Source organism: Toxotes jaculatrix, chromosome 3 (genome assembly GCF_017976425.1).
Source record: "Toxotes jaculatrix isolate fToxJac2 chromosome 3, fToxJac2.pri, whole genome shotgun sequence".
NCBI lineage: Eukaryota > Metazoa > Chordata > Actinopteri > Toxotidae > Toxotes > Toxotes jaculatrix.
The window spans coordinates 21,269,566-21,290,496 of NC_054396.1; the positions used below are offsets into that span (position 1 = coordinate 21,269,566).

At 39.4% G+C, this 20,931-nt stretch overlaps 1 protein-coding gene across 1 annotated transcript in view; it reads left to right on the forward strand.

Moving 5' to 3' along the window:
* The first annotated feature begins 255 nt into the window (after positions 1-255).
* The window catches only part of LOC121179359 (guanine nucleotide-binding protein G(s) subunit alpha-like), a 32,631-nt gene continuing 11,955 nt past the window's right edge, over positions 256-20,931 (forward strand). Inside the window, exons 1-5 of the mRNA XM_041034157.1 lie at positions 256-1,920; positions 4,175-4,247; positions 8,229-8,283; positions 8,813-8,932; positions 13,924-14,021. Coding sequence (XP_040890091.1) covers positions 1,782-1,920; positions 4,175-4,247; positions 8,229-8,283; positions 8,813-8,932; positions 13,924-14,021 — 485 coding nt within the window. The 5' untranslated portion in view covers positions 256-1,781. The remainder of the gene's footprint in view (positions 1,921-4,174; positions 4,248-8,228; positions 8,284-8,812; positions 8,933-13,923; positions 14,022-20,931) is intronic.

The window sequence follows — 20,931 nt, forward strand, 5'->3', positions numbered from 1 at the left end:
ACCCATGCTGAACCAAATGATCTGTAAAGCAGTAGACAGGGATTCATTAACCATCAATAAAGTTTACATTAGTTACACCTCATGCAGCACTTATAAATCGTGCGTTATGATAAAATGGTACGGACTGCGTTAGTTTCAGCCAGGTGTACCTAATAAAATGGCAACTCAGTGTATCTCGGGCGCGGAGATTCGATCTGGCCTTTATTGTGAAAGTTACAACCGGAAAGCGAGTTTGCCGTCCCGGAAAACTTGACCACCGTTCTTCGTTCCCAGGGTTCCGTGAGAGCCGTTTGCCCCACCCCACCTCTTCAACGCTATCTATCTCAATGTACAATTCTCAGAGAAAAACGGGGGCAAAAATAATTCAGAGTAATACTGCAAAGAAACGTTTCTCATTTCCCCGACCGGTTGATCGGAGCAGACGCGGCCCCTCGGCGGTAAAGATGAGTGTCTCGCCGCTGGATCAGTGATTGAAAACACCGCGGTATGTTCATGTATCATGCACATGTAACCATAATCTACCATACGGATTCAAAGGGAATACAAAAAGCTGAGAGACTTGACAGCGGACTGTACCTGCGCCAAACGGGAAAATAACGGAGGATTTTCCACGAGTATCACCTGGATATTGCGTTATATTCAAGGACATCCAGCTGCCAAAAACCGCCTTTGCTCGCCCGGAGAAGCTTTCCGATGTGAGGAGAAATACAAATTAACGTTACGGAGAGAAAAAGGACGGAGAAGGGGCCTTTTTTTTTGGGTCTGGTCAAACCCTCTGAAAAGGCAAGCACCAGAATCTGTTGACAGGGAGAGGAAATAATTTTGGCATCGGCTAAAAACAGGATATTATTGATAAGGTTGCTAACAACCCACCCACCCCACCACCACCCTCCTCTAAAAAAAAAAAAAAAAAAAAGGTGTATAATGTGACGGATTTGCGATAGAGAAAGAAGCCCCGGTGTAGCCTGATGATTCACATGCCGTCATTTTAAGAGGAAATATTTATTTTTTAATTTTTTTTTTCACCCGCCCTCTGATGTGCTTTGGTTAGGTGGAGAAAGGATTGCAAACAACCCCCCTCCCTCCCTCCTAAAAATAATAACCTAAAATATATATTTAAAGGGGGGCAAAAAAAAGAGGTCGAGAAAAAATAGGGCTTTGGTTGTGAGTGGAAATGAATTGAATGGCAGTGTGAGATATCTGCCGAAGATGGGCTCCGGAGGAGACATTTGCTAAGAAAATTAAACCCAACAGCTTGAAAATATATATATATAAATCTGAAAGAGCCAGCGTTTGAATTGAAAACACCTTTAAGGAAGCAGGACCACCGACGTTCATCCATGTGCATTGCCAGGCTGGAAATATCACATCCACTCTCATATCAATGTTGATGACTTCATTGCGGATTTACAGTGAAAAACACAGGAATCAAGCGTCTGAGAGGGCGGCATCGTTGCTCTGCTCCTTTCTGACTGATCTCTTGTTGATTAATTGCCAGTAAATAGCCACATCCATCCATACATATCGTGCCAAAGCCTGGCGGGGCCCATCGTGTACTACCTAACAGGTTTACATCTGCATCTGGCAACATAAATGTCACCCATTTTGAGCCAGGTGTTCCTCTGCTGGGCCAGTCTTGGAATTTAGGATCCATTGATTTTTCTTCTGATCAACACCCTCCCACCTTCCTTCCTTCCTCCCTCCCTGCACCCACCTGACCACCCACCCAACCAACCAACCACCCTGCCTCCCCCTGAACCTTTCACTGGGTTTTTGGGAAGATGGGCTGTCTTGGCAATAGTAAGACTGAAGACCAACGAAATGAGGAGAAGGCACAGAGGGAAGCCAACAAAAAGATAGAAAAGCAGCTTCAAAAAGACAAACAGATATACCGGGCGACTCACCGGCTACTACTATTAGGTAGGTTCTGTGAAATTTATAATTAATATCTGTATGTGTGTGTGTGTGTGTGTGTGTACATTTTAGGCCTGAAGGTCCATTTTGTGCTGAATTGTTGCACCCACAAAACAATACAATAGTATTTTCACCTGTTTATACTCATGTAATGGCCATTGTTTCAGATTGTGCTCATGAAAAGGGGAAAGAAAAACCCAAAAACATTTTACGACAACTTTCTCAGCCTTTAACAGTGAAGCATCAACAAATGATGCAACGACACAAAGTCACTACACCGCCGGTTCACAGCGCCTGGACTCAGCACAGCTGAAAATCAGGCCCGTCTCCTGCAGTCATGGGTTATTATGGAACATGATTACAGAACATGTGAGAGACAGTGGACAGATAGACAGACAGGCACCATGCAGAGGCCGGGAGGCCACCAATAGGCATTTTGCGTTGTTTCTTTTCTCCACATATGCAGACTGCAAAATAGTGTTTGTGGCTGCAGTTTAGATGCCGGATGCCTTCACCTTGAGTTATTTAGGCCAAAGACTTCATGTTTGATGCTGTTTTCCAGACTCACCTTTGCGTAATCCTCTCCACGCCAGCCACTCTGAAAATGGATATTCTCTAATCAATCTCTCAAAACTCTGCTATTTTTAAATTCATAATGCTATTTGTAGCTTCATCATCTAGGCCTCCATGTCACGCTACAGTATATGAACCCAAGGCCAGGGCTAGTATCCCGCTAAGCCTCCTTGGAGTACTGAGAGCAAATTAGGATTACTATTAGGATTACTAGCTTCCTTTGAATGAGTGTCCTGTTCATTCTAATCGGAAAGTGATCCTAGATTTGTGCGCTCACACTTAGACTCTAAATAGCAGGCCTGTAGCCTAGCTAGCTCCGAGTGTTTGGGTTAGGAGATGTTAGGGCCTGGCTCCTTTCATTTTCAGTTTGCTAGGACACGTTTAGGACATATTCAGATTTAACGTTGTCTTCCAGTTAGGCTGATTCTTTCTCTCCTCGTCCCTGATGGTACGAGTTTTTCAGATCTGTCAGTGTTCAAGTCAAAGTACCAATTCAACAAATTCGTAAATACTCCCACTGTGAGTGTACGACAGTCTTACATTCAACCTCATATCTAAAGCACAGAAGTATTATTAGCAAAATGCACTTAAAGCATTAAAAACAAAAAGAAAAAAATACTGCATTGCAAGTGGCATTTCACTGTTGTAGCCAAATATAATATAGAGTATATAGTATAGAGTATAAAATATATAATATCAGATAAATCTGGGAAGTCATGAGATGATTAATGATGTTGGAGAGAAGAAAAACCAAAGTTCTGATACACAAATTTGTGTTCTTTATTTTGGACGTTTCTCTCGTCTTTGCTTTTTTTGTGAAATAATGGATAATTTTACCGCTTTGGACCGCAAACATTTATTTAAATGAAACCATCTGAGAGGTTCAGAGGGGAAATGTCTCTTTTATGGAACTGTAGACAACTCATAGACATCTGAATCATGAAAACTAGACTTTTTTGTAACAGGTCATAAGTCAAAAAGGCTGGAGACCACTGGTTTTATCCTGTGACAGTACATTGTGTCAGGTTATTACAATCTTATGATATTTTTTAATACAAAATCTTAATCTGACCAAATGCATTTGTCAAATAAATGTACTGAGATAAAAGGACAATGTTTTCATCTTGAATGTAGTGAAGTAGATATGAAGTAGCATAAAATGGAAGTGCTCAAGTAAAGTTTCAGAGAATTGTCCTTAAATACAGTACCTGAGTAAATACACATGGTTTCGTTTCACTACTGATAAGAACAGGCAAGCCTCACCTGGCGCTTTGATTGGCTTTTTTGAGGTCTCACCATCTTGCTTAGTAGTAAAGCAGTTTTGCTTTTGTTTAATGTAGAACACCACGAAAAAACGAGGAGTCTAGATGTGCGTTAGTGCAGATGCTGCGTCAGACAGGACCACTGTATTGAGGAGCAAAGCCTTGACATTCAAATCATCTATGGATCAAACCAAGTTTGTAGATCTTCCACTTCATCTTCTAGTCTCATGATCTTCCACCGACAAGCCACCAAAATTCTTTGTCCTCCAAGTATCCAGAGTCCAGTGACAAGTTTTAAACCATCATCCACATTCAGATGGATCTTCGTCTTGGATATTTAAGTCTGTGCCCTTTTTTTTTTAAAGGAGCTTTGTGTTGTAATAAACATCTTTTGACATATCTTTCTGTCCTCTCTCTGCTTTCAGGGGCCGGTGAATCCGGGAAAAGCACGATAGTCAAACAGATGCGAATATTGCATGTTAATGGCTTCAACGCAGAGTAAGTATTGGTTCACCTCATGCTGTATTTCTTTTGTCAGGATATAAAATTAAATGATAAATTATAAAATATGTGTTGACCAGACACCTTGAGAAGGTGATGATGTTTTGAGGAGGACTGATGGTGCATTCGGAAAACACAGATTATAGGGAAACACCTTTAGTGCTGCTTATGCCAAACAGGTAGAGGTACAAGATCAGGTAAAAGGGTAAAATAAGTTAGTGAGGACATTTATTGTCAGCAGTGTGGAAACTTGTCAAAATTGGAAGTGAATGAAATCATCAGGACACAACATCAACAAACAACATGACAACAGAGAAGGACAAGATGCAAGGTTCTGTTTGTGAAAGAGGCCGGACTGATTCAGTGCTCGGTTTGTGTTTTGGCGGATTTAACTTGCCACACATTCAGTCTTGAAACTGCATCATTTTACCATTATGCCACTTTTAAATCATTATTTAAGCTGCACCACAAAATAGAGTTGTAACAATCAGTTGATTGCCAATTAAAGCATAAGTATTTTGATAAACGATTAAAGCGATCAATCGTTGTTATTTATGAAGCACATCAGAAGGAGCCGCTGTTTTCCAGTGTGTTTATATCATATTTATTCAGTTGGTATCACAGTAAATTAAATTTCCTTGGGTTTTGAACTGTTGGTTGGACAAAACAAAGGCATATAATTATGATGCTTTTTTTCCCATGTTGTGACAATACAAATATCTTTTGTCGGTAAAGTATTTCTCTTAAAGCACAACATTATCTTTTAAGGACAATAAAGCAGCTTAGGAGGTGCTTTTAGTTCTCGTGTTCATACAACAGAGAGGAATTCTTGTTCTGAAATATGTATTCATGTGTCCTAGGACAAGTTGTCCAGTGTAATGTCAATTAGCAGCTGTCCTCCTCAGTCAGGAAGAAGAGAAATGCTAAACATTTTCCCTCCTTTTTGTAATATGACACCAATATATAATCATACTGATTATTAAAAGGAAAACTCATAATGAATTTCCAGACTTGAGGATATATTACTTGGTTCAAACTGACTGCCAGCGTATTTAATTTTTCCATGGGCATGGAGGGAACATACTCTTGTCATTGTTTTAATAAACTATCCAAAATGGCCTGATGAAGAAAATGAAGTCACATATTTTTGTACTGTTTTGGAGTAAATACTCAAAAGTTGCGTGACGCAAGAAGAATTCTTTATCTGTTTCAGGTTTTCATGGAAACATTGCCCTGGGTGTTTTCAAGCTACCCTGTCTTGTGAATTTCCTAAAACTCAATCCCAAGTTGATGCAATGGAAACAAAAGTCACATATTTTCTATTCTTAATCATCTGTTTCCTAGAAAGGGGTTTTGGAGCGGGAGCATCATCATGTGCTTATTTTTGGGTCATGTCGAACAGATGCTCCTCACAGACGCAGACGCTCTGGTGTAATGACAAATCCACAGTCGGCCGTGACTCCCCGATCGTTTTTTAGCCTCCGGGGTTTGTTGCTCTCTTCGGGCCCAGGGGGTTTAACCTTGCCGGGTTTCTTCTCCGGGTGCGGGGCAGCGCCAGTCTGTGCAAGGTGCTGAGAAAGATGAGGAGGTTGAGGGCAGGGGGAGATGATGGGGAGTGACATGGTAATATAGGAGAGGGTTAAGAGGAAGGAGTGAGGGAGGCAGTATGGCTGAGGTGAGAAGAGATTGGTATGGCAAGTGGGTGTTTTTGTCTTTTTTGATCCCTCCCCCAGATCCTTCTTTGAAACAACTCTAAAGAAGTTCAGACGTCTCCCTTCTGATGCTGTTTCTTAACTTTGTTGTTTGGTTATCTAAAATTTTAATGTGGGATCACTGGTTCCCTAGAATCTGAGAACTCTTTACAGTTCAATCAGTACGAATAAACGTTAAAAATCCAGAGCATGTTACATCTTTATTTGCTGTTAATGAAATAACAATAAATTATTTTCTTGATTAACTGATTTATTGTTAGGTCTGTAAAACATCAGAAAACTGTGAAAAATATCTATCACAATATATTAGAGCACAAGGTGACATCTTCAGACGTCTTGTTATGAATGACCAACAGTCCAAACCCCAAAAACGAGGAGAGCAGCAGGTTCTCCCTCGTTCCATCACATTTTTGGCCTTTCTGCTTGAAAAATAACCTTTAATAATTAACAGATTATCAAAATAGTTGCTGATTGATTTTGTTTTTTTTTCAACTGATCGAGTGCTAGAGTCCAGGGCAACATCTTCAGATAAGCTTGTTTGGTCTAACCAACCAAAACCCAAAGATATTTGACTTACTTTCATAGACGAGTAAGAAAACCAGCAAATTATTCACATCTGAGAATCTGAAACTTTTGGCCTTTTCGTTTAAATGTCTTAAACACATAACTGTTTTTAAAAATTGTTGCCTTTTAGTTTTCTGTCAGTTGATTGATGGATTAATTAACTAATGGTTGCCTGAAAGTTTCTGTCCCAAAAAAACTGCAGTTGCATGATCAGTGTGATGGTTATTTTGTCTTTACAACACCAGACCTGTTTTGAATCGCTGACAAGTTGGAAATGTGAGACGTGCGATTCAGGTGTCATAATCATATTGAGACTTTGTTCCACGTGATCATTGATCATTCTTTAAATGTCTGAATATCTTCTGAAAGCATTAGCAGTCACATCCAGTACATTCTCACGTAATAATCCAGTATGAGGTCAAAGATATGGAGATGTTTCACTTTCTTCTATGCAGTAAGAGCAGACAGTTAAAGATGATCACTAACACAGAGAGAATCGTCCATTTAGGAAATCTAAATAGCATTTCAGAGCTGAAACTTAGTGTAGTCCTCTCCAACATCCTTAGTCAGGGTTGCGTTTCGATTACAGCAGCATGCCGTGATGCTGATAGTGTCACTTTTTCAGCAAAGTCACTTCAGACAGAACACGTTCACTATCAAAAGATATCCGTCCAGGCTTTTAATTTGAAATGATGTCAGTCTTGGTACTGCAGCTGTAATGTGAGCAAAATACACGGAAACACAACTGTGCACACATGTGGGGATGCTGTGCTCAGTGGCCCGTTGTGTCAGCTGGAGAAATCACACCATCCAGGTAGCTGATTGTGTAAGCAGCTCTGAGCCTGTTTCAGTATCAAATCTGAGTTTCAGTAGCCAAACTTGTCTTTTGTCAGGACATTTGAAAGAATTGAACGCTTAACACTGGCAGCCCTGGTCTCTGAAAGACCTGTGTGACGTTAGACCTGTACTACTGGTATCAGTGAAGCCCACAGATTGCATAAGCTGAGCTCCATGCTGTGTGGTGATGCTGAAATTCACTTTGTCTTTACAACAATAAATGGACAAAAAATATGGAGCCTATCATGGTATTGCCTAATACTTTGGATTCTGCTTTGTGCTCATGGTAGGTTGTAGTTAAAAACTGGACTCAAACAGTCCTGAAACTGTAAAGTAACATCCCCACTCTGCTGTTTTCTGTTTAATATATGTTGTTGTTGTTTTTTTTTTTTCCTTAAATTAAGACGAGTTCTGCTGTTCTCATTTGGTATCAGCAAGCGCACACAATTGTGGACTTGCACCTGGTCAGCAAAATAAAGGCATCTGTGCATCTGGAGCAGCCATAATACTGATGTCTGATATAATTTACCTCCAGGCTGACAAAGAGACGCTGGAGAAGTTTATGTGACACAGCACATTCCTGTTAAGCCCACTGGCACAAAAACAGAAGAAACAAAACATTTCTTTAACATGATTTTGGGATAAGTAGTGTTTTTTTTTTCAAGCTGTTTCTTTTGTATTTTAGAAACTACAAGAAATAATCTTGTAGTTTTTCCCATTCCCCATGGAAATAATCACGCTTTCATTAGATTAACTGTAGTCCTGGTTAACCTTCAGGGCTCGAGTCGATAATGATTAATTCTTTTAATTAATGCTTTTGTGTTTAAAAAAGAAAAAATAACAAGCTTTTCTTTGTTCTTCACAGGGAGAAAAAACAGAAAATTCATGATATTAAAAACAACATTAAAGAAGCTATAGAGGTAAGAAACTGAACTTTTGTCCCATGTTCAATAATAAAATCTGATGTTTGAGATTTTTTTTTTTTTTAACTTGAGCTTTTCCCATCAAGAGTTCTTTTCCCGTCATGGTGGCAGGAATGAAAAAAAGATTTGACAAAAAAAAAAGAAAAAGGAAAAAAGGGCAGAATCATGGACCACATAACAATCTATTTGCCCATGAAAGTTTGTGTGTGTGTAATAATGTCCTGTCAAAATTAATTAATTATCTATAAAAACTCTGAGCATAAAAGTCAGAGTCATGATAAATTATTACTGATGTTGTCAGGCAATAAAAGAGCTTTGCTAAACAACTGACAACAAATTTCAGAACGGTTTTAAAACACTGAGTAATGCACTAATGAACAACAGTTTTCCTAAAAAAATGATTCTTTAGCACACTGACATGAAGTTCCTCATGCTGAATGTTCACCCTCTTGTACTGCTAAGTGTCTCAGTGTGGACTGGTTTTTATTATGTTAATTGCTTTTCCTGTTCTTCTTCTGTCCTGCAGACTATTGTGGCTGCCATGAGTACGCTCACACCGCCATGTCAGTTAGCCTGTCCTGCAAACCAATCCCGAATCGAATATGTCCTGAACCAAGTAAACCAGAAGGATTTTGAGTTTCCTTCGGTAAGTTGCGCTTTATTACTTTGACAGACAGTGACGCTCTGACTTCTATAGCAGTTTGTTTCCTTCTTCTTTCAATTGCAATTCTTATTTTATGTTAACAGCCAGTCTAATGTCACCTGGAGGTCCATGAAAGTGCTCTGTCATCAAAAGTTTTTACGTCTTATTACCAGAGGCAGTTTAGAATGAATCGACCAAAAGCTGAATCATAACTTGTGGCACATTTATATGTGATTTTACTCACCGGTCCTGCAACTTCCAACTTAATTAGGCCTGACACGATTATTTGATTAGTTGATTAGTTGCCTGAGAATTAATCTGCAACAATTTTGATAACTGATTTCATCCAAACTCTCTGCTTTCAGAGTCTTCAGTGTGAATATTGGCTGCAAATACTTTGACACATTTGTCACAATTTTTGGATATTTATCAACCAAATTATTAATCTTGAAAATAATATGCAGATGAATTGATAGGCCAATTTACATTTTAAAAAATTAATACCTTAAAAAGTTAAAAATTTTAGTCACAGCCTGGTTTGTACTATTTTTTGAGCAAGGTAACCAGCTCATAATTCAAATCATCTACATTTAGGCACATCTAGTTTGTCAGTTTCTTACAAAATTGATATAAATTTTTTATTACAATAGCTATTAAATGTCTCAGAGTGTCAACTCTGGCCTGCTGAAGCCTGCAGGTCTCCTGGCTAGGTGTGCTGTAGGTGAGCGAGGTGCCTCACACAGCAGCCTTTATGAGTCTGCCTGGTGTGTTTGCGCAGTGATTCAGTAATTAGCAGGTGTGCTCCCGCTTGGGAGGCTGTCAATTGAATGAGCCTCTCACCTGAGAGATACACACCGCCTATTAACACTGATTGTCTGTAATAACCCTAAATGTGTCTAGAGGGACCTGTCCTCCAGAAACACAGACACTCGGAGGGATTCCCCCTGAGCTGCCGTCTGCTCCCGGCGGCCTGTCAGGCAGTCACTGCAGGTCCCTGTGCTGGACCAGATATTTATTTATTAATTTACTGACATGTCCTGGATCATTTTTAGCCAATATTACAGATTAGCTGATCAAAGAGATTTTACCGTTTAGACTGATAGCTACCTGATAGCATCTGAGGTTCATCCTATTCACCTCTGCGGAGATTAAGACCTGTAATCTGGGGCTGCAGAATCTGGTTTCTTGAGAATAATTTGCAGATATGTGTTGTTCTTATTTGATTTCCTTGCTACTTCAGGGAAAACTGCATGGTCATATGAGCTAAACTTAAGTTGTATTCCCACAACACTATCGTCAGTACTCTTCTGTAAATGGACAACTCTACTTAAAGCGAGGATTTGCTGCTTTTCTCTGTTTTGTATCATTGTAAATTTAACAAGACACTTGAATATATCGTGTTTTGCTACAGGAAATTGCTCTGGGTATTTTTCCACTTTGTGTTGATTTTATATAAAGTTCCAAAATAAGTTTGTCTTTTGCAAATTTAAAGGAGCTTTAATCAAACAGTGGAGCAAGAATTTATAGAATATTCACTGATGTGATGTTGTCAGACTGTGGAAAATTATTTAAACTTTAAAGCTACTTAGGTAGAAAATAAAAGAAAGAGTGTAATATCATTTGCTGTTGTCAAATAGTATTTTAAGGGTTATACAGAGAAAGAAAAACACAGTGTCTGCCTTCTTTTTTTCCAGCAGGATATCTTCAGTGTTAAAAGTGGCTTTTTTTTTTCCTTTTTTTTTTCTTACAGTGTGCATGATTTGTCTGTAGCAGCTGAGTTTCCAGTGAAGAGTGTGTGTATTTGTGTGTAAGCAAAAGGAAGTCTCCTGATATTGTCTCTGTTACGTCATGGCAAATTTATTATGCGGGCCTATCTCGAGCTGACCCTTCCCGCGGGCTGCCAGTCCGTCACTAGACTTCCCCTGAAGACCTGCATGGTCTTGATAGATGGGGAGGACCAGCTCTCACACTTTCATCTGAAGCTGAGTTTGGTCTTTTTCATGTTTGGTGTGGAGGTTTAGAGCAGGTATAAATGTGGTGTTAATGCTGTTGGACTTGTCCAGTGACTACTGTTGTTTGAAAAACCGGTATCAGCACAGGAGGTGGTCAGTTAAAGCTTAAGTTTAAATGAAGTACCAGATTTTAAAAGTTTGCTTTGCCTTAACCCATACTTCCCGTTGAGGCTAATGGTTGGTTGTTTAGGAAGGAAAATACAGTAGAAAGCTATCTGATAGGCTCAGCCTCTCCTCTAACTCTAACACCATCTCCTCCTCCTCTTCCTCCTCCCTCTCCCCCTCGCCTGGCCTTAGGGCCTACTGGAAACCAGTTGGACTGGTTGACTCTGCCTTCAGCAGGGGAGAAAGAGAGAGAGAAAGAGAGAGAGAGCACGAGGCCTGGTTTGAATCTTTGTAGTCTCTTCTTGATTTCCTTTCGAGCTTCGTGTCTAATCAATAATCCTCCTTGTTATTATTCACCAAAAAAAAATTTTTCTCCCAATATATTCATAATAAAATGGACCATGTCTTTCTGTAAGTAAAAAAAAAAATGTTACTCAAGCCCTTTTATTCCTTGCAGACTGCTTACTGCCGTGCCCACCTGTCTAAGCTTTGTTGCTGCCAGTGCAGTACAGTGACCACACACACTATTCTTGATTTTAGAAAGAAATCCTTTAATAGGAAGAAAGGGAGAAACCTCATTAAGTGCAACAGTGGAGGGATCCCTCTTCCAGGCAGGAGGTGTTGTGTGTATAAAACCCTCCTAACCGTCCACATACTGCAGGATGTTTCTGAAGACTTGGATGTCCCTTTCATTTGGTTGTAGTGGATGTGTAGGAAATTTTAAATTTTAAATGTAAGTGTTCAGCCTCAAATTTAGATACTTGGTGTACGTAAGCAAAAATCGAAGCATCTTCCTTTATAAAAATAAAAAAAAAAAAAATAATGTCTGTTTTCACACAGGATCACAAAGTACGTCTGTGGTCAGGCGACAACCTCTCACATATTTCTATTCTTAAAAAAACAACAACAACAAAAAAACAAATAAGTACCGTAAGAGGCATCATGGCATAGCTTGTTTTCTGTCTCACTCCTCTGTATGTAGCTATGACTGAACTCTATGAAAAACATTTCTTCTTAAATTGAAGAGGTGACCGAGAAACAGATGGAAAAGCCTGAATTTGACCTTGTTGACCTCTGCTCTTGAAAATTCATTACCTACTGTGTGAAACATTTACCTTTTTATTGATTTTTTTTTTGTGATAAAAATCCACAGCTCATTGACACTTCTCTGTCTTGGTACTGCTTTTATTTGTTTGTTTTGGCAGTCGACTACTGTGTTGGTGAACTGATCATTTAAATTAAATGAATTTTTTTCTTGCTGCTTTGCAATTTTTAAATAGCTACTCTTAAATATAACTAGAGCTGCTACTATTATTTACATTATTTATTAAATTTTTTTTTATTCATTGTTTAGTAAAAATCTGAGACTGTGTCAGAGAGAACTCCTAGAGCCCAGGGTGCAGCTTTGAAATAGCTTGTTTTGTCTGAAAAGCAAAAAATATATTACAGGATATTGCATTTATTATGAAATCGATTATCAAAATTGTTGCTGATTGATTTTCTCTCAATTGATTCACTAATTGTTTTTGTACAAAATATAACAGTTCTCACATAATGCCTTTTTCCCATTTTCTACAGACTATTGATATTATCGGTAATTATTGTTTTTAAAGCTGCAGCTAATGATTATTTTCAGTATTACTTAATTGTTTGGTCTATAAAATACTGGAAAACTGTATTTAAAAAAAGACTCATCACAATTTCCTAAATGTCAAGTTCATGTCACTTGACGTCTTGAAGTGACGCCACTTAACGACGTATTCGCGTTGCTCCTGTTTGACAACATTGTATTGTGGTTAACGACAAACAGTTCTTGTAGTTGTACATGGAAGTGCCACATCGTCCCATTCATACATCCATATCCGTCACTGACATAGTGGTCATTGCTAAATCCTGCTTACTCTCAGCTGAATTAAGTATTTTTAAGAGGAAACGTTTTAACTCTCTGGCTCATAATGGCTTATTTGTGCCTGACTACATTGTATGTGACCAACTAGAGATGGTAGTGAGGAGATAGGCCCCTGTGTGGTGACAGCCAAGCCTTGTGTCAGTACAAAGCTCTCCGTTTCTTCATGAACTCGGTGAACTGTTCTGTTTCCTGCCTCTGTCAGATCCTGCTCATCTGCTGCTTCTCTCCCGGCCGGCCTTAAACTCCAAACTAAGCGAGGGAGTATCGCTGCTCTCCTCCCATCTGTCCTTAAACGTTTTCACCCATCAAGACCCAGACAAGAAATGCGATCCTAAGCCAGGGACACTGGCATTCTCCACAAATACGAACCATCCACTAACATTTGAATTGGATCATTTGTTGCCTCCTGCTTGCAATTTATATTTAGTTTATATGTGAATTATGAACAACTTTTTTCAACAGTATTTCTCTTCTATTCCCATCCCTTCTCTTGTCGATTAGCGCCATGTCAGAAAATGCCCATTCAAAGTTACATCAGTAATCAAATGTCTTGTTTTGTCCAACCAACAGTCTGAAACCCAAATATATTGAATTTATGAAACAGGAAAAACATCAAATCCTCACACTGGAGAGGCTGGAACCAACAATTGGCATTGCTGTTATTTAATTATCAGAATAGTTGCTAATTAATTTTCTGTTGATTGACTAGCTGATCCTTTCTTCTCCCGAAAGCCCAGAAAAAAAAAAAAAAAGTTAGATTACAAGAATTTAATTTTTTTAGGATGGCACATTCAGACTCTCAGGTTCTGCTTTACAAGATTCCTGTTTTACCCGCACATGCTCTGCACTTTTCCTCTACCTCTTTTTGTGATATCACATCTTTATTTCAGCGCCAAAATAAGAGCCTGACTTGCAGTTATTTGTAGGCATGGTATGTTGTTGATCCAGATCCCTCTTTCTCTTTCCAGGAGTTTTACGACCATGCAAAGATCCTCTGGCAGGACGAGGGTGTGCGGGCCTGCTGGGAAAGGTCCAACGAATATCAGCTCATCGACTGTGCACAGTAGTAAGTCTTATTTATTCACCTCTGTACATACACTTGCACTTTAACGTATTTCTGAGAGCTCGCAGAGACATGCTCCCCTTTCCTCTCTTTGGATTTTTGGTTCACACACGCACACACACACCATATATACACTCACAACAAACCAACCATGCGTACACACTGTGGGGTGTTTGGGTGTTGTGCTATGTGGTTAATATGAGCTCAAGGTGTCAAGATTCATGAGATGACAGTGAACGCTGATCTACTTAGACAAGAAGTTCAAACAAGGATAAAACTTGTGTTACTATTTTAAAGATGAGGCTGGTGGTGATATTCAGTATTTTTCATAGGGTCAACAAATCCTTGAAAACACCAGAACTAACACTATGTTCGTGTGTGTTATTACTTTTTGAGTTTTCATCTAGCGCCATCATTGGGCCAAAATTGTAGTTTGTCCAATACTTTGGTTTAGCCAGGCTTTGTGTTTAGTGCTAATTAGCAAATTTACTAACACTAAACTATGACATTAAACTACTTAACATCTGCATCTTTGCATTTGTCGTTGTGAGCATGTTAGTATTATACCATTACCATTTAGCTCACAGCACCGCTGTGCCTCAAAGAGCCTCTGGCGTGGCGGTCTGCGGCACTGAGGAATAAGCGTATCAAGCTGTGGCTACACAGGTAATGGGCCTACTTGTTAGAAGGATCAGTTTATTGTTGGTGTTTGTTTTGGTATTTTAATGGTATTTGTTGACAATAAGATAAATGTAGATTATCACCAGATTATGTGGTGCTCGTTTTCAGATTGTCCTTCTGTGTATTGAGCACTAGCAGAGGTTGCACTTTAATGAGTTGGCTAATATGTAGCCTTTTTCTAACAACTAAGACAGTGACCTCTTGGTTGGTGTCTGTTGTTGGTAACTGAGATTGCGTCTTAGCCCCACTGACTCCAGAGCGTTTTCATTGCCAGTGTTTTGTGTATCAAAATTGTTTGTCACATATGCTGAGACATTTTTTGTTTTCCCCCCAAACCCTGAACCTCCTCTACCCAGCTCTCCTCCTTCTGTTACAAACACTTTCTTTCTTTGTGTTTTTTCTTTTCCGCCTTTTGATCTCAGTCAGGCCTGCCTCCGTTATAAGGCATGCAGTGGTCACATGAAACCAGGGCTCTTAGAGGGTGGAGGCTTGCTGACAGTCTTCCATGTGTACATGTGTCTTTGTGTACAGTATGTGCTGGTGCATCGACATGCATGTGTGAGGTTGTCGGGTTTTTGTATATGTGACTTCATGCAGTGGTGGAAGAAGTACTCAGTATCTCTTCTCAAGTTGAGGACATACTTACATTATTAGTGTTTGTAAGAGAGTGTTCATATTCATGAATTAATCCAAGTAGCAAGTCAAGCTGGAGACAGTTTTAACTACTTTATATTGCAACTAACTGTAACTAATAATTTGTTTTCATTATCATTTTCGATTTATTGTTCAGTCAAAGAACAGTAAAAAAATGCCCGTCATGACTTCCTGGAGTGCAATTTGATCTCTTTAAATGTCTTGTTTTGTCCAGCCAAAAGTCTCTAACCTGAAGATATCCACTCTCATATCATACATGGCAAAGAGAAGCATCAATCCTGCCATTTGCGAAGCTGCAACATGTGAATGTGCTATCTGGAACAACTCATTGTCAAAGAAGTTACCAGTTTTTTGTTTTTGGTCGATCAACTAATCAATTAATCAACTAATCATTTTATCTACACTTTATTAGGTATTTAGGTAGTTAACTGTTTCCCTCGAAAAGCAATTCAAATTGTTTTGATTATTGAAATATTTGCTGATTATGTCAATTGAATAATTGACTAATCAACTAATAGTTGTTTTATGAACCAAGTGGTTATCAATTAACCAAAGAAATAATTGTCAGATTAATTGATAATGAAAATAATTGTTAGTTGCAGCTCTGCACCGCTGACTTTACGTGTGTCCTTGGATCCTACATGTCTCCGTGCGTGGCTACAGGTGTTTGTTGCTCACTGTCTGTGGTGTGCGGCATGTTTTTGGGGGGAGTGGGTGGGGTTCAGCTGAGGCTTTCTGTAAGATGATCATGAAAAACCGTCTTTGTAAGGAATGTGATTGTGGACAGATGGAGTTGCAAGCTAATGGAGACACAGAGCGACTGAAAATGAAAAAAGACTGAAGAGACAGATTGATATAGAGAAAGAGAGGGCTTCCCTGCATTGCGGGATCTCTCCTCTCTCTCCTCTCCTCTCCTCTCTCCTCTTCTCTCCTCTCCTCTCCTCTCCTCTCCTCTCCTCTCCTCTCCTCTCTCCCACACCCAGCAGCCCCAGTGTTATGGATCAGATGCTGGGCTGGGTGGCCAGACCGGAAGTGCTCCCCTCCCCCCTCTGTGTGCTTATGTAAACGGAGAAGCAGAGAAAGAGAGAGGGGAGAGCTATTTTTAACCCAGGCAGGCTGCAGAAGGAGAAAGAATGAGCGAGTGTGTTAGGAGAGAGGCAACTTCAGCATTATTGATGAAGGTTGTTAGAATTAAATGAAAATGTCAACCCTCGATCAGCACGGGAAAAGTCAGGGCCACCCCATACGCCCCCACGCCCCTCCCTTTTTTAAAAAACTACTAATATCATCTGATTTAATGTTGCGATAAAAATTTTAAAAAGGCAAGAAGAAGTTGACAGGGCTATGATGCATTGTTGTCTCTGACTAGAAGGAAGTCCCTGAAGCTTCCCTGAGTGTCTTTTTGCGCTGTCATGCTCCTGTATGATTTTTATTCGTTGTTGTTGTTCTTTGTTTGTGAGGATGTTGTTGTCCTTGATGACGTGTGGATATGTTGAGCTCAGTTGGTGTTGGTAAGGTTCTTGTAACCGTAGGCAGTTCGCATGCTAAGTCCAAACCATGTGACTGTGTCCCCTAACAGGACAGAGGTGAAGCACTTGTTTTGTCCCAGAAGACATAATGGTCTTACAGGTTTTTCTTTCTGTAAATTTAATATTAAGTCAAGTCAAGTTACTAAGCAACTATTTTACAAATGAGGACATACTGCAGAGTTGTAGTAAGGATAACGAGGATTACCAAAAATGCATTTATGATTATAGGCAATTTTGTCACTTTTCCTTTAAATGAGAAGAGAAAAGACTGGAGAGTGGAATGTAGCACAAGAATATAAATGCAAACACATATCTCAAAAACACATCCAGTCATGAGACCTTGCTGACCGGTTGCAGACGATTATGTTTTTATAGACAGCAGGCAGAGTTGTTTGAAAGGAGCATGTTCACATGTGACATGTCCTTTTCACCTTATGAACTGTCTTTAGAAAATGCAGTGAACAGTGACACTCTGTGTACTGGTTTATAGGGCCGGATAAGGAACAAAAACAAATTTCAGATTAACTGTGATTTTTATTTGAATGACCTAATAGGGATTCGTTTGAGATCTGCCTTTGCAGTTGCGCCTTTTCTTAGTAAACATCTGCACTCAATGTCATGTGTAAGTTGTGGTTACTTATTGTAAGTGGTTCAGTTAAGGCTGCATGATGTGTAAAATGTGTTCCTTGTGGAAATCGAGTTACGACAACGTGCGCAAAAAAATTACTTTGAGTTAAAAAGTAACTTGGATGATAGCTTGTTATGTAAGCCGCCTTGTGTCACAACAGTCTCGTAAATCATGGCAGTTTACGTGACTGTTGTGACTCAGGTTGGTCTGCTGACTCTGGCTGTCTCGTAGGGAATATAGAGATCGCATGGAGATCACATCCAGCCCTGTTTGTTTATTATGTGGAATGCATGATATTCAAGGTTATTTCATTTGATTATATGATGACTTGGAAGGTGACCCCATTTTTTTACGAGACTTAAAACAACTATACCCATTAATTTTGTATTAACAATGGATAAAATACCACATGTAATGTGAAAGGGGTCGTTTTTTATTGATAGTTCTACAGAAAATGATCACCTGACTCTGGAGTCATTCTCAGCTCTACAGACAGCTTTAAGGTCTTTTAGCAAAATACACTAAATGCTTTTATGGCCTTCTTCATGGCACGTTGTTTTACGCTGGATGCCCTTGCTGATGCAACACTAGCAATGTAGGGACAAAGTAGAGTAGCTGAATTGGTGGAGACCAAAATGAAGCTAAAAGGAGAGTGAATATTTGATTTACAATCACCAGGTGGCCTCTGAACTTGTTTTCAGAACTGTCATATCAAGTGATGATATGACAGTTTTGTGTTCGTAATGAAAAAGTGGTGAAAAGTTCAGTTTTTGTGGGTTTAAATGTTACATTCAGACATGTAACAGAAAATTGACAGAAAAATTTGATCATCAGTTAGTAGTGGGATAAAATCATTGTCCATTGCGACACGTAGGTATATTGTGATACAGCAATGTTTATGGATAAAATAACCAGAAAAGAATGTTTTTGGCTTATCCAGCACACGCCTGGAGAAAAAAGGTAATGCATCACGTTGATGCCACAATAATATAAGAATTCAGTGTTGAATTTCTGCTCATCAATTTGCAATGCTTTGCAACACTACACCCAGAGATAGTAAAGTAGGTTACCTGAGGGTCTTGAAAAGTCTTAAAAAGCATTGAACTCAAGTCCTCTTTTAGAGTGCGTTGTGCATGTGGGAGAAAGTCATTGCATGTTGTTGTTATTATTACCATTATTACTATTATTGTTACTGCTAGCCACAATAGCGAAGGAGCTCATCATCTCTTAATGGACAAATGGCAATTTTAGAAAAAAACTTTTATAACTGGTTAATTTACCCATCTGTGTTCTGTCACTTCTCAGGTCCAGGTCATGTGAATTGATTAATTATATTACTAAGAATTTTTGTTATATACAGCTGCAGTGACAAAAATGTGATGAAAATGTCAATATAGTCATGTACTCCATACAAAATTGTAGGCCCTATTGTCCCTACTGGTTCATTCTATCTTGTATGTGAAAAAAAAAAAAAACCTGACCTGTAAAAAGCGAATGATACCGTGGAATAAATGTTACTATAAAATCTCTGGTGGAAGACGAATTCATATCGACTCATGGTATAAATCGTCTTATTGTATTGCCTAGCCTTACAATCGATTAACTGAAAAGTCATTTATCGACCCACCCCCACCCCCTCTGATGTGTAGTAGTGTTTCTGCATGGACAGAAAATGGCTGGGATTGAGTCTCTGAGTCATCTCGAGGGGTGAGGGAGCGAGGGGAAGAGAGAGAGGGGAGAATGAGGGATGGGCAAAGACAAACTCATTACTTTGTTGGGGGGAGGGGGTGTCATAGTGTCATTACTTATTGTGGTATGTTCAGATGTGTTTGAAAAATGTGCAGGTGTGTTGAAGCAGCAGATGTTAAACATGCTCTCAGCGTGCCGATGTGAAGCGTGAGTCAGGTACTTTTCAAAGTGTTTAAGTCGAGCTCATCTGTCGTTGGGAAACTTTGCTTCTGTCGCTGCTGCAGCTGCAATCTCACTGTATTGTGATTTTCTAAATGCTGTGTCTATTCAGTGATTGTGCCGCTCCCAGTGTTCAGCTGCTGTTTCACAGGCCAGTGTTCCCAGTACTAGGTTTACTTTCTTTCTTCCTTTTGTTCTTTCTTTCCTTTCTATCTTTGCTTGTCTGTTTTATCTGTCTTCTTTCTTTGCTTCTTTCTCGTCTTTCCCTCTCTAATATTTTTTTTTTTTTTCATTTTTGTTTTTATTTTTTTTGGTTCTTTTTTTGTCTATTCTTAAATTCTTAAACTTTTCCTTTATTTCCTCCAGTTTTTCTCTTGGACTTGTCGTTTTTGGTTAATTCTCAAGTTCTGAATTTGTCCTTTTTTAGTTTATTTTCTGTCCTTCTGTTATCTCTTTACTTTTTGTCTTTGTTCCTCCTTTCTTCACTCTTCTTTTTCCTTTATTTTTTTTCTTGGTCTTGCAATTCTGTCATTAATTCTTCTTTCTTTTAGTTTCTTTTCTGTTTGGTGTTGTGTTCTTTCTTTCTTTTTGTCTCTTATTTTTTTCTGTCTCCTTTTGTCTTTCTCTGTCGTTCCTTCTTTCTGACTTTTCTTTAGTTAAATCTTTGATTCTTGATTTGTTTATTTTTTCCCCTTTTCTTTTCCTCTTGTGTTCTTTTGTTGATTCTCAACTTCTTTAATTCGTTCTTTGTTCCTTTTTTCTTTCTTGCACGTCTTCCTCCGCTCCCTCTCTAACCCACTCCATTCCCTGCATTTCTCTCTCTGAATCTCTTTGTTGCTCGCTCTGTTCCTCTCCCCCTCTTCTGTCATTCTTTCCTTCTTTTCCTTTCTCTCTGTCCATCTCTCTGTCTTTCTTTCTTTCTTCCTTTCTTTCTCCTTTCTCTCTCTGTCTGTCTCTCCCTCTTTCTGGCCCCACTCCAGTCGCACAAGATTTGGAGCCGATTGTCTATTTATAGCGCCTGTGGTTCTGTCGCCATGACAACCAAGCTGGAGGCCAGGGCGCCAGGGAGCTATTTTTGGAGCAGCGCTGTAATGTCAGACACAGCCTTCTCTCTCTTTTCTTTCCTCTTTCTCTCTCTCTCTCCTTCTCTCTCGCTCTGGATGTGCTCTGTGTGTGTGTGTGTGTGTGTGTGTATGTGTGTGTGTGTGTGTGTGTGTGTGTGTGGTGTGTGTTTGATTAAGGATCGGCTCGTGAAGCCTTCGGTTTGGTCGGCTTGAAATGTGAACGTACAGAGAGGCAGCAGTCGAGGCCGTGCACGATCTTTTCCCCCCTTTTGAGGAAGCGCCAAGACCATTTTCTGACTTGACTTGGTGTTTCGGAGGCTTGTGAAGCTTCAGCTTTTCTTTCTTTCTTTTTTCTTTTTTTTTTGGCAGAGATTGATTGCAGTATCCTGGTATCCTGAAATGACAAATGAAAGTGTTTTAAAAGTCAGTGTTTTTGCCTGCAGCGCTTC